The sequence below is a fragment of the Gadus morhua genome, chromosome 19 (genome assembly GCF_902167405.1).
Source record: "Gadus morhua chromosome 19, gadMor3.0, whole genome shotgun sequence".
Lineage (NCBI taxonomy): Eukaryota > Metazoa > Chordata > Actinopteri > Gadiformes > Gadidae > Gadus > Gadus morhua.
In genome coordinates, this window is record NC_044066.1 from 7,037,731 (window position 1) to 7,051,702 (window position 13,972).

At 45.8% G+C, this 13,972-nt stretch overlaps 1 protein-coding gene across 1 annotated transcript in view; it reads right to left on the reverse strand.

The window, feature by feature from the left end:
• cacna1bb (calcium channel, voltage-dependent, N type, alpha 1B subunit, b) overlaps positions 1-13,972 on the reverse strand; it is a 119,908-nt gene that overhangs the window by 42,681 nt on the left and 63,255 nt on the right. The window contains exons 12-20 of the mRNA XM_030341792.1: positions 12,935-13,047; positions 11,699-11,830; positions 8,059-8,131; positions 7,280-7,397; positions 6,901-6,968; positions 6,263-6,369; positions 4,171-4,233; positions 1,001-1,732; positions 407-615 (exon numbers count right to left, since the gene is read on the reverse strand). Of these exons, the coding sequence (XP_030197652.1) occupies positions 407-615; positions 1,001-1,732; positions 4,171-4,233; positions 6,263-6,369; positions 6,901-6,968; positions 7,280-7,397; positions 8,059-8,131; positions 11,699-11,830; positions 12,935-13,047 (1,615 nt within the window). The remainder of the gene's footprint in view (positions 1-406; positions 616-1,000; positions 1,733-4,170; positions 4,234-6,262; positions 6,370-6,900; positions 6,969-7,279; positions 7,398-8,058; positions 8,132-11,698; positions 11,831-12,934; positions 13,048-13,972) is intronic.

The following is a 13,972-nucleotide window of genomic DNA, read 5'->3' on the forward strand; positions in this document are numbered from 1 at the left end:
GGGGAAGAGAGCAAGAGTGAGAGAGAGTGAGAGAGTGAGAGAGTGAGAGCGATATATATAGATGGATAACGTGTAGCTCCATTGACTTTATAGCTCCTATGCCTGATGAGGCCAATTCACGGTTCATTTGTTTAGTCACTGACCCCTGGCTCAAGCTGTTGTTAACTCATCTCGGCCCTATTAAATGACCCGACAAACCTAAACAATATCTCAATATCCAATATCTCAGCAGTTGTAAACCAACTGGTGCAATACGACAAAAGTACAAATCTGTATTCAAAGAGCCCCTCTCTAAACAAGTGCTCAACTGGGCAAATAAGTGCATAAGGCAGCCACTGAAAATACAGGCCGATACACCAGGCCCAGCAGCACGGTGTAACCGGAGCCTGCAGGCCGCCCCCCTCACTGGGTATGATGGTGGTCTCTCCGGGCCCCGGGGCCGTGACGGTGACGGGGATGTGCACGGCGTTGCTGTTGAGGCCGGCCTGGCTGGCCCGGCTGGAGTTCTTCAGGTTGTCGGCGTCCTCCTGCTTCTCGTCCAAACTCAGCTCGCTGCCCAGCAGCTGGCTGGGGCTGGAGGCCGAGCTGTCCAGGCCCGGGTCCGCGTGACGCTCCCTGGGGACGGACGGACGGACGGACTGAGTTGGTGAGGAGGCGGGAGGATCGACAGCGGATGGGTGAAGGCCGTGGTGTTATATGTATGTCTAGTGTGTGGTGTGTAAACATGTATCAGGGGATTCAGGAGTTAACCTGATTCATATGTTTACAGTTGTCGCATTAATAACATGATTCAATATATTAAATAATTATTCATGTCAAACGTGCAACGAAATGTTTGGGAGCCACACTGCAGTCTTAAAAGTTGCATATTCAATACACATAATGGAGAGCAGAGTAAAATAAGAAAACAGTCCTAGATCAAGAAGGTCAACAGGGGTTAATATGCATTTGCTCTCTACATCCCTGTAATAAGAGGCCTGTTGAAGACATGCGGTCTCACCGGTGTGTCTTGGCTCCGTTCTGCCTCCACTCGTCTACGTCCATCGTGGACTGAGCTCGGAGCATACGAGAGCAGCGCCCCTTCCTCTCCCCGTTACTCTCCCCCCCTCCTCCTCCCTCCCTGGGCCCCCTCCCCCGCCCCCCGTTGGCCAGAGCCCCGTTGCCCTCCCGGGCTGTGCGGTGGGCGTGGTGGTGGTGGTGGTGGTGGTGGGGCGGCTCCCGCTCCCCTCCTCCTCCGCCCAGTCCGGGCAGGTCGCTGGGGGTGAACACCTCCTCCGCCGACCCCCCCTGGCGGTGGTGGCGGTGGTGCCTCCGCTCCCCCCGCCCCTCCCTCCCGCCGCCGTCCCCGTTCCGCTCGCGGTGGCGGTGTTGGTGTTTCCTGGAGCGTGCCTCCTCCTCCGTCGCCGTCGTCGCCTCCTTCTTGCCGTTTCCGTCGGGCGTCCTTGGCGACGGCTGTCTGCTTTGGTTGGGGTCGCCGCCTCCGCCGCCGCCACCGCCACCTCCACCAACGCCATTACCGCCGCCGTTGTTGCCCTCGACGACGAGCGGCCGGTCCAGGTGCGAGTGGCCGTCAGGGCGGTTGAGGTGCAGCGCGGCGGTGAGGCGGAGCCGCTCCTCGGGGTCCAGCTCGTTGAAGAGCGCCTCGTTGCTGGCGCGCACGTTGTGCCGCCGCAGCTGATTGGTCCGCTGCTCCCACACGGACATGGAGCGCGCCGAGCGGTGCTGCTCCTTACTGCGCACCGGGGGGACAGGAAGTGGAGAGACACGACACCCCCGACAGGAAGAGGAAGGGAGGACGAGACAGGATGTGGAGAGACAATGCCCGACAGGAAGAGGAAGTGAGGACAAGACAGGACAGGAAGTAGAAAGACAACGTATGACAGGAAGAGGAAGTGATGACCAGACAGGACAGGAAGTAGAAAGACAACGTACGACAGGAAGAGGAAGTGATGACAAGACAGGGGAACATAGTAGAGGGAACATTCAAGATGCAGACAAAAAGTGAGGATTAGTATTCATGTTACATTGTTTCACCGTCTTTTCAAAAGCCGGCCCAAAGAATTAATACTAGTGCCTTGTACTGATATATCCTTGTCTAGCGCCTCATCCTTGATCCACAAACAGCACAGCAAAGCTCTGTATGATAAGATGAAGCCACACATATTGACCGTGGTAAACCCTCCCAGTATACCATTCTGGGATGGTACATGGAACAATGGATTCATCCATGCATTAAATCCTCGCGGATTAAGTTTGTTTTCTTTGATGGTACACTGTATAATGCCTCAAAAACTGAATATTTAGTTTGTGTTCAGGGAGGCAAGGATATTAAAGAAATAAGCAGGTGGCAGTTGGAATCCATTTTATATCTACAGCCTCAATGAGATCAGCTGTTAGTTTAGAGCGCGGGAGCAAATATAATGCAATTAAAAATAAATACTTACCTTTGAAATTCGAAATAACACGCAATATTAATGATGTTTTCATTAAAAAAGCAATGGGTTATGTGATGATGGGGATGATTGCCTAACAGAACTAAAAGGAGTTTTTAAGGAATCATCACTCTTGTATTCTACAGTCAATTATATTCTAAAGATGGTGGAGATGCAGTTTTAGTGAGTGAGTCTTTACATGTGACCCGCTGTGTTGTACAGGCAGATGTCGGAAAAATATCCAAACACACATATTTATTTTTCCATCCCTCACCAGCTATTCCTAAAGGCCAAATTATACTTCTGTGTAGCACTGCCCCCCGCAGCCACGCTGTGGGGTCTCTACATCTCCTTTAGTTTTTCTGCTAAAGAGAGAGCATCCCTGAGTCACTTATGATAGACTAGCTTAGGAGAACCCACACATAGCTACGATACAGTATCTTCATTCTATAAAGATCACCAGATGTCACTGCATTTAGGCAGACGACGACTCAGAACCCACCCACAGAACCATAAATGGTGTAGAGACCCATGGTGCACCCGGGGCTGCTGTCTGACACAGAAGAGAGATTTGGTCTGAAGAGAGTGTGTATGACTGCGTGTTTCTTTGGCTGAAGATGTACGATGGACTGCATACTGCCTCTCTGCTCAGTATGTTTTATTTACATGGCAGACAATGGGGTTAGTTTAGTTTGTCCCTTCCAGGCACCTGTAGATTCTTCTTGCGGGGGAGTAGATAATATATGTCCTAAAACAGACGGACAGAAACACAGAGAGGACCACAGGACAGACAGTCAGACAAGACAGACCAAATCAAAGAAACAGACAGGTAACGTTGAACACATTCACATACGGATGAGACCAAATGTATTAAGTATGGCATTAGAACGTAGGCTACACATACATAGACACAAAGTATAGATACACAAAAAGACATACACACACACACACACACACACACGCGCGCATACACACAGACACGCAATTGTATCCTATTCTATCTGTGAATGGAATCCATCCTGTCCCTTCTTCGGTGTTGCAATTTGCAAAAGCCATTTTCCCTGACCCATCCGTCAAAGTCCACTCTGCCACAAAATCTCAACCTCACACTGGCTTAATAGCATTGGGATAACACAGCGCACAAGGAGATCTGTGGAGGCCGAAGGGGTTAATAAGGAGGGGATTTAGAAGAGAGTTCCAGGCAACAAGCAGACCACTGAGTGGTCACGACAAGCCGGGGGTCAGTGGGGTCAGGGGGGGGGCGGGCAGGCACGGCTCTACACTGTACAGGATGGAGAGATTCTGTGCTCACGAGGACGGGGGCAAGTCAGGAAGCAAGGGAGGGCCAAGAGTAAACGGAAAGAAGGGAGAGCAAGGAAGAGGGGGGAGGGGGAGAGAGAGAGAGAGAGAGAGAGAGAGAGAGAGAGAGAGAGAGAGAATGTGTGTATTGAATGAAATCGTACTTGTACTGTGGTACATCAAAATAGGTTGCTTTTGATAACATGACGGTGTGCAGTTGTATCACCAGAAGGGCCGAGAGTAAATGGAAAGCAGGGAGAGCGAGCGAGAGAGAGACAGACGGAAAGAGAGAGAGAAAGAAAGAGAGAGACTAAGAGTGAGAGAAGAAGAGGGAGGGAGGAAGGGAGTCTGCAGGCAGGCAGGAAGAAGATCGGGGAGGAGAAGGAGGAGGAGAGGAGGAGTGAGGAGGCGTATCATAACAGTAAGAGTTGTAACTCACGGTGATTGTACGCTGACGATGGAGGACCTGCGAGAGATCACGTCTCGATTTTGCTTTACAAAACTGTACATGCGGATCAAAAAAAACAACAGCAAACACAACACATCAATAAAGTAAAATACAGACACATGGGTAAGGAGCGTAGTGGTTGGGCTGACCGTCTGGTAACCCGACCTCTTTGACTAAGTGATGGATTTATAACATTAAGTGATGGATTGAGGTACAGGGACCTAAATTCTACAGTGGTTTCCCAGATCCTTGGTTTACAAGTGGTTTACAAGTCCTCAGGTTTACAAGTGGTTTACAAGATCCCTGGTTTACAAGTGGTTTACAAGACCAGTGGCTTCCAAGTGGTTTACAACACCTCTGGATGCTAAGGGTTCACACCTTGGCTTTACACGGCTTACAAGAAGTTTGCAAGGTCATACATTTACAAGTGGTTTCCAGGGCCTTTGAGTCGCAAGGCATTTGGTTTACCTGTGGTTTAAAATACCTTAGGTTTTCAAGTGGTTTACAAGGCCTCTGGTTTACCAGTGGTTTGAAAGACCTCTGGTTTACTTGGGCTTTACAAGACCTTAGGTTATAAGGGGTTTAAAGAGCTGCTGGTTTACAATTGCAATACAAACGCTTTGGTTAAGAAGGACTTTGTTTCCTGATAGCACATTTAAAAAGACTAGGCGGGGAAGGAATTTGAGATAATAGCTTCAAGTTTGTGGGTGGGCTTATTAATTACACATCACACCGTGCCGGTAAAATTGGGAGGTGGTGAAGTGGGCACAAATATTTTTTTTTTAATCAATGTGTCATTTTTGAAAAAGAGTATTCTTATCCATTTACTCAATCAAGCATAGTGCTAAATCCTCAAGAAGGGCTTGGTATGCTACCGCGGAATGATTAATCTTTAATTAGCACTAATTAGCACAGTGAGAATTTCTTCAAGCAACCGATAAAAGAAGAAGAGACTTGAAGGAGCTTCTTTGAAAGACTGTCTTACACCAGCTCCCACTGGTCAATCAGCAAGTATTCTCAGCCGGCATCTATAACTATAATGTAATAATAGATTATTATGACAGAATAGATGAGGAAATTTTTCTGTAAATTATCTCATAAATTCATCAAATCCTGATTATTGGCGTAGAGGACAGAGCTAGAAGACACATCAAATATCTGCAATCCTAATCAAATGCAGACAAACGACAAACAAACCGAAACACGATTACAAACAAACATCCAAAGATAGCAAACAACAAATAGAAATGGAACAAATAATCGGAACAAACAAGCAAACAGCATTTTGCTGTGAGGGTAACGAAAAGGGGCACAACACAAGATGAGGTCTGTCACCTGTTCACACCTATGTCTGCACATATACACACACTCATGTACATTGTGAAACCTTTAGGACACAAGTGACCTTGTTTAAAATGGTCGGCTGTGTTCAGAGGAACACAAGCGCATCGATGCTCTCGTAGATTGACAGAAAGCAAAACAATCTATTCTCCATGATGTGGAAGGAGAAGAACGAACAGCGCATTAGGAACAGCTTAGGATCTGAGGTCACACATACTTATAGATCATAAGAACTAATGCCAAGATCAGCTGACCTCAACTTAATTAGTTTAAGCTAAACGTAATGATAAGTTTTCCTCCAATAGATGATCAGTTTCAACAAATCTTAAAGATGAGTTAGACTACAATAAATGATCAGTTCAAACCAAACATACTACAATTAATGATCAGTTTCAACCAAAATAAGTTATGCTAAGATCAATTTTAATTTTCAATGAAATGTAATGACAATTTATAAGGAAATAAATTATCGGATGACCTACCCAAACAAAATGTTCCACAAAACGAAATAATTGTAAAATGATCCAAATTATCATTTTAACCTAACTCAATGATCAGTAAAACTAAATTAATTATAAATACTAAATTAAACAATATTTTTTTAACCTAACTAATTATCAGTTTGAACTAAATTAATTCAAATTATACTTTATTTAAATGATGAAACAATTGAATGATCAGTTTAGACCTGATCATTGATCAGCTAAAATGATCAGTTAAAACTCAAGAAACGTTGACTCACGCGGCGATGGAGATGTTGGCGGCAGACATGGGACTGACTTCCTTCACCTCCATGGCCTTCTGCAGAGCAAGCTTCTTATTGGCTGCTTGCTCCTGCTCCTCCTCGTCCTGGCCAATGGGAACACAAAGCAATGTTCACACAGGTGGTAGGAAAGGAAGGAATGGCTTAAAACTCACAGTAAGGTCAAGTTTATTACATATGCACTGCCCTTATGCCATAAAAGGGAAAGGTAAACTCTGGGCGTGACCACATTTACTGTGATTATCAGAGTATTTGAACGTTGTATGCATGGACATTTAGCCAGGCTAATCTGTCAAAATTACGTTTGATCAAATGTTTATGAATCACTGACAAACTGATGCATCATAGTTAATGAATACGTACGCATTTCTGATACAAACCGCATAATGAAGTGTGCTTTGTAGATGCTGCCATTATTCATGTAACCACAAAGTAATTCCCCTCTATCACATTGCGAGAGGCTCTCTGGTGAAGAGCGCGGACACATACATCACCATAATGCAATAAGCCCATGGGCCCTGGTGGATGCGTTGGACAGCAGTCTATAATTGGGATGGTGAATGAATGGTGTAATCCACTCGGACACGGAGCACGGCGGTCTGCTTGGCGAGGCCTACCTTGGTTAGCTCCTGCGCGTTGGCCAGGTTATCCACCGCGATGGCCAAGAAGACATTCAGCAGGGTGTCTGGGGAGCCAGGGACTCAGGAAACACAACGCCAGTTCAGTGGTGTTGCTTCAAAACGTGCGCAGACTGAGTTGTATCGAGTACCTTAGTTGATTATAGATGATAGTATGAGCGAAATGATCATACATAAAGCAGTATTTGTTTGTTAGAATTGTAATGGTTGATTAGTATGTGCATATGATAATTAAACATGCAAACAATCAGAGGGAGAATTCTCAGAGGGAGTTTAAACATCGTTCTACTTTCTTCTTTCCGACTACAATTACAACAGAAACAGTTATGGCCGACTTCTGGGTCGACAAAGAGGATACAGTTTCCGAAGAGTGTGAGCACGATGAAGTAGACGGAGGAGAACATTCCGCGCCGCACGCCCCCCTGGGACTCAATCCCATGATACATCACTGCATTCCAGTCCTCGCCGGTGAGGATCTGCAGGGGTGAGAGGCCCAGATGTGATTGGCTGAGAGATGATATTAGCAGGTTCTGGAATGGGCTGTTTGACATTCCTGTGCTTTGATTGGAGGGTTGTGAGTTCGGGGTTAGGATTTTAATTGGTAGATGATCAGCCTTCTTGTTCAGGGACAGAAGAGTTATTCAGACTAATTAGTTAAAAGACAGCCAATGTTATTCCCTAATTTTCCCTGGAAGCCATCCTGTCTCATTTGTTTAGTAGTTACGTGCCACAGATGTGATGGGAGATAGGGAGATGATTTATATATGTATAAATAGATAGAGTGAGAGAAAGGGAAAGGGAAAGAGAAAGAGAAAGAGAGAGAGAGAGAGAGAGAGAGAGAGAGAGAGAGAGAGAGAGAGAGAGAGAGAGAGAGAGAGAGAGAGAGAGAGCGCGCGAGAGAGAGAGAGAGAGAGAGAGAGAGAGAGAGCGAGAGAGAGAGAGAGAGAGAGAGAGAGAGAGAGAGAGAGAGAGAGAGAGAGAGAGAGAGTGAGAGTCAAGGTTTGTCAGATAAAGAAACAAATTAGGTGAAAACACAAGGCGATAGCTGAAAAAGGTGAAAAAAAGAAGATATAAGCAGAAAGAAAACCGAAAGGAAAATAACGTAGTAAAATATAAACAATAAAGGTTTCTCTGTACCTGGAAGACTGTCAGGATAGCGGCTGGGAAGGTGTCAAAGTTAGTGGTGGGCGTCTCCTCTTCAAAGTTAAACCTAGGGGGAGGTTTAGAGAACAGACTGGATTAGTACCAAGATTAAACCTACTGACTGGATTAGTACCCAGATTAAACCTACAGGAGGTGAAGAGATCAGACTGGATTAGTAGCCAGATTAAACCTACAGCAGGCATAGAGAACAGACTCGATTAGTAACCAGATTAAACCTACAGGAGGTATAGAGTACAGAGTGGATTCGTACCCAGATTAAACCTACAGGAGGTATAGAGTACAGAGTGGATTCGTACCCAGATTAAACCTACAGGAGGTATAGAGTACAGAGTGGATTCGTACCCAGATTAAACCTACAGGAGGTATAGAGTACAGAGTGGATTCGTACCCAGATTAAACCTACAGGAGGTATAGAGTACAGAGTGGATTCGTACCCAGATTAAACCTACAGGAGGTATAGAGTACAGAGTGGATTAGTACACAGATTAAACCTACAGACTGGATGAATACAGAGGTATATGTGAATCATATACTGGTCATGGTTCAGTCTGTAATTTAGCAGGTAGAGGTATAGTGTGGTGTGTCCATAAAAGTGGTTAAAATAAGACAACGCGTGATTCATTCATTCATAATATGGACACAGTATTCAGGGTGGTTCGGTGGTGGGCTAACCATGGGGTGGGTACACCTTGTCGCGACCCGTGTTCATTCCCACCTCAGCTCCTATGCTATGTTTCACTCCCCCTCTCGTTCAAACCACTTGTCCTCTGAATCGAGGTGCAAAAGCTCAGACTAAAGCAAAACATATTCATGCAACATGAAGAATGAATGCTCTGAAAACATTGGGAGGAGGCTGCTGGATTTGTATCCAAGCAACAACACGGGACAGTAGACAATCTCTACAAAGGGCTCGACTGCGTGCAACCGCATGAGCATTCGTGTCCGCGCGTGTCTGTGAAGTGTGAGATACAGAGAAAGAAGGAAAGATGCGACACGCTGATTGCACACGAATAACAGGACTTTTACACTAAAGGTGATGAGCGCTTGTCTATTAATACACCGGCGGCCAGACGGACAGAGCCGTGTGAGGACAGTTGTGTGAACAGAGTTGTGTTTCATGCTGCAGCAGAAACAATGACCACAACAGAGAGACAACATAACCAGGTTGTGACTCATCTAATTATCACACACACTGGGGTGTCCATCTTATCAGCGCGCACACACACAATGTGCAAACAAAAACATGGGCATACACACACGCACACACAAACACACACGCACACACTTAAAACACAGACACACCCACACACAATGTGCAAACAACCACACACACATACGCACACACACACACACACACACGCGCACACACACACACACACACACAGACACACACATACATTACACAAACACACACATATTTTTCATTTTTTACTCGTATTACTCTTTCGATCTACTTGTGTTCCTGGAACCAAAGAATCTCATTACCATTAGTGAGTGCTGCGCATTGTTCTAGTCGTGGCAACTTGATGACAAACCCTGATACTTAGAACTTCTACTGTATCCCTGCCTCTCATTTCCCAAGAAAGCACTTGTTATAAGCACACTAATGACTCCGAGATGAATACAGAATCACTTTAAACACTCAACATGAAACAAGCCATTTAAACTATGACACATCTGCTGTTTAAATCAAAATCCGCTTTGAGGATCGGAGGGGAGGAGGATGAGAGGTGGAGGAGGAGGAAGAAGAAGAGGAGGAAGCAGGCAGGGAGTCAGGGGGTGAAAGGAGGAGAGAGGGGCGTTGCCATGGCAACGATGTACTCCTGATTCCCCTCTGGGGAGAACTTGTGTTCGTGTTTGTCTCGTGTGTGTCTGTGTGTGTCTGTTTGCCGAGTGTTTGAGCATTTGTGTGTATGCATATGTGTCTGTGCGTGTTTGTAGTATTAGCATCAGGGCAATGAGGAACACTTGCTACACACATGTAGATTGTGGAGCTTTTACACACACACACACACACACACACACACACACACACACACACACACACACACACACACACACACACACACACACACACACACACACACACACACACACACACACACACACACACACACTTTTTGCTGACACACTTTTCAAATGTCGGTACAAAATGAGGACCAAGTATAGTTGGCGAGGACGGCCAAGTGCTAGGCTAAAGACTGGTGCGGGTGCAGCCACTCGGTCCTCGGGGCCTCATTGGCACTGCTCCGCCTCTCCATTTAGTGTAATTATGTTCCGTATTCGCGTGCACACTCTGCCAATTCCTCTCTTACCGATTCCACAGCTGCATGTTGAACTAAATTAAAATAGTCACACAAAGTTTGAAATGATTCACTGGGTTCCTGATAAGATTGTCCTGTAACATAATGTGTAATGTCCGCATGTCGCACTGTTAAATGTCTAGTGCAGGATTAAAATGCACAGGAACATATTCAGATGCTTTGGCGCTTGGATATGCCTTTCTCCAAAAGTCATTTTTATACCCACTTTGTGTGTGTGTGTGTGTGTGTGTGTGTGTGTGTGTGTGTGTGTGTGTGTGTGTGTGTGTGTGTGTGTGTGTGTGTGTGTGTGTGTGTGTGTGTGTGTGTGAGTGTGTTTTTGTGTATATGTGTCTGCACTGTTTACCAAGACAATAGCTGATGAGAATGGGAAATGCTTGTCTCCCGCACTGCATCTGTGGGGACGTCATTAAGTTCCTCTCTGAGACAAAAGCCCCCACGCTACCCTACCCCATACGTTCTGATGTCTGCTGCTTCCTGCTCACAGCCGTGAAAACACAGAACAGAACACTGAACGCTCGCAAATGAAATGGTTTTCCACAAGCATAGGTTTTTGTATGACTACCTCGCTCCCAGATTTAATGTGGACAGAACAGTGTCTGTGCGTGGGTCCGTGTGTGAAAGGGTGTGTGTGCGTTTGTGCGTGCATGCATTAGTGTGTGTCAGGGCTGTGATTAACTGCAGCCAAGGGTCCTGGGGTGGGCTCTATTGACTGACAGGCAGGGTGGTCTCCCACTGAGAGTGCTATCAAAGCATCACCACGGCTACCGCTGCTAATGCTAATGCTAGCTGCTAGTTTCTAGATCCCTGCTGTGTCGACAGGTCTGTCAGCGCTACGCCACTGAGCAAAGGATTACAGCGAGAAGGGTGTGTGTGTGTGTTTGGAGATGTGTGTATGTCAATGTGTGTGTCTGTGTGTGTGTGTGTGAGTGTGTGAGCATGTACATGCATACATTTGTCTGAGTGGGTTCCTATGTGTACTTGGGTGAGTTTGTGTGCGGTTGTGTCTTTGCGTGTATGAGGGTGCGCGCGCGTGTGTGTGTGTGTGTGTGTGTGTGTGTGTGTGTGTGTGTGTGTGTGTGTGTGTGTGTGTGTGTGTGTGTGTGTGTGTGTGTGTGTGTGTGTGTGTGTGTGTGTGTGCGCATGCGCGTGTGTTTCTGAACCGTCGTTTATCCCTGCGTTCCCGTCTCTTTCCCCCTGGGCCCCATCAGTTCACCCTTTAATACATCCTGAAGGACAACAGAAATCCTGTCAGGAAAGGTCAAAGGTCACGGTATAAAGGCCGTACTCACTGTCCTCCAAAGATCTGCATGCCCAGCAGGGCAAAGACCACGATGAAGAGGAAGAGGAGGAAGAGCAGGCTGATGATGGACTTCATGGAGTTGAGCAGGGACACCACCAGGTTCCTCAGCGAGTTCCAGTACCTGGGGGGCGCACACAGGGAGCCTTGGGTTTGGACCCCGCCGTCTGGCTGAGCCAATCACAGCGGAGCACACAGCGCCGCCCAGAGGGCAGCAGGGAGGAATTCATTGATTTATTGGTATTTTATAGTTTTATTACGTTTTTTGTTTGATTTTGCACAATTTTGAGGATGTGTGACCACTCTGTTGAACATTATATTGTGATAGCTTATAAACATGTTGTCCTATTCAAACTAGATGAATAACACATTCTCATTCATAAATTAATTGTCATTTTATTTTAATGTTATTCAATAAATGTGTGTGTGTGTGTGTGTGTGATAATAGTGTGCTTATAACAGCAGATGGTTTGTTAAATGGTAACTGACAGTTTGGTTACTGACACTTTATCAAAGATACATTGTGCTCCTATTGTAAACAATTGATTTGAATAGGCATGAACAGTGGGGGGGAAACTGATGAAAGACAGACAGAGGAAGAGAGGACTACGAGACGGAGAGAAGACTCTGTACTTCCAGTACAATCACTGTGTGGAAGTCTGTCCGCCAGTTCCTGTCTGTGTCACAGGATTACTGCTAATCCCCCAAATAACAGGATTACATTACTATCAATCACCACGGCCCCCGTAAAAGTCCACATAATAGTTCCCAGGGGGGAACAATGTCACACACACACACACACACACACACACACACACACACACACACACACACACACACACACACACACACACACACACACACACACACACACACACACACACACACACAGTTAAATGTTTGTTTTTCTTGCCCAAAATGGGTGATATGTGTGTGTGTGTGTGAGTGTGTGAAAGTGGTGTGTGTGTGATTGACTGTGTATGTGTGTGTGTGTGTGTGTGTGTGTGTGTGTGTGTGTGTGTGTGTGTGTGTGTGTGTGTGTGTGTGTGTGTGTGTGTGTGTGTGTGTGTGTGTGTGTGTGTGTGTGTGTGTGTGTGTGTGTGTGTGTGCTGTCCATCCATGAGAACCGGGTGCAATCCCAGTTCCTGCACTGGCCCATGTGTATATAATATGTATTTGTGTGCGTGCTGTTGTGTGTGTGCATGTGTGTGTGAGCTTCTTGACTGACTTGGTGACTTTGAATATGCGCAGCAGCCTCAGGGCTCGGAGGACGCTGATGCCGAAGGAGGCTCCTGGTTTGATCATATCCCAGATCACCTCCAGGATGCTGCCAACGATCACCTAGAGACACACAAACACACACACACACACACACACACACACTTTGATCACTCCGTACACACTGAAGATATGACTCTACCTTGTCAACAACCACCAACTCCCACACACACACTCACAAACACGTTTTAGCAAAGTAAGCCGTGGTTATTTAAAGCAAGACCTCAAGACACCGCACTTGAATACATTGAGACATTTAATGTCACTATGTGTAACGTTCCAACTAACCTGTGGCTTCAAAAAAACTCAAAAAGTGGGATCGATAGTGATTTCAATAAAGCTGTCTAGACCATCACATCCTATAACTGTTGGGTTCTATATCAAAAAAGGTTTGCCAGCCGTCACCGCTCCCTTTGTTGACAATAATCTCACTAGTGACCCTCCCAAAACCCCCCCACTCACGCCACCCAGCCAGCCGAGCTGCGCTAGCTGCAATCACACACTTGAGAGTGGCTCAATCCTACACATTGACACTTTAAGGTAAGTGAAGAGAGGAGAAGATGAGACGATGAGAGATGAAGGAGGAGGAAGAAATAGACGATGGCAGAGCTGAAAGGAATGATGGAAGACAAAATATGGCAAGATTTGAGAAAGAGGTATGTATCAACCATGCATGGGAGGTAAGGTAATACATACAACTTTCCTCTCAATTAAATGGAAGGAGTCTCTGTATGTTTGTTTGAATGTTCGAAAGTTCTTATGCACGCATGTTCGTTTGCATCTATATGTGTATGCTCGTATGTATGTTTGCATGTATCTATATAAGTATGTATGTTTGTTCGTATGTATGTATGTATGTATGTATGTATGTATGTATGTATGTATGTATGTATGTATGTATGTATGTATGTATGTATGTATGTATGTATGTATGTATGCAGGTATGTATGCATGTATTATTATTGTAGCTATATTACTATATGTGTAT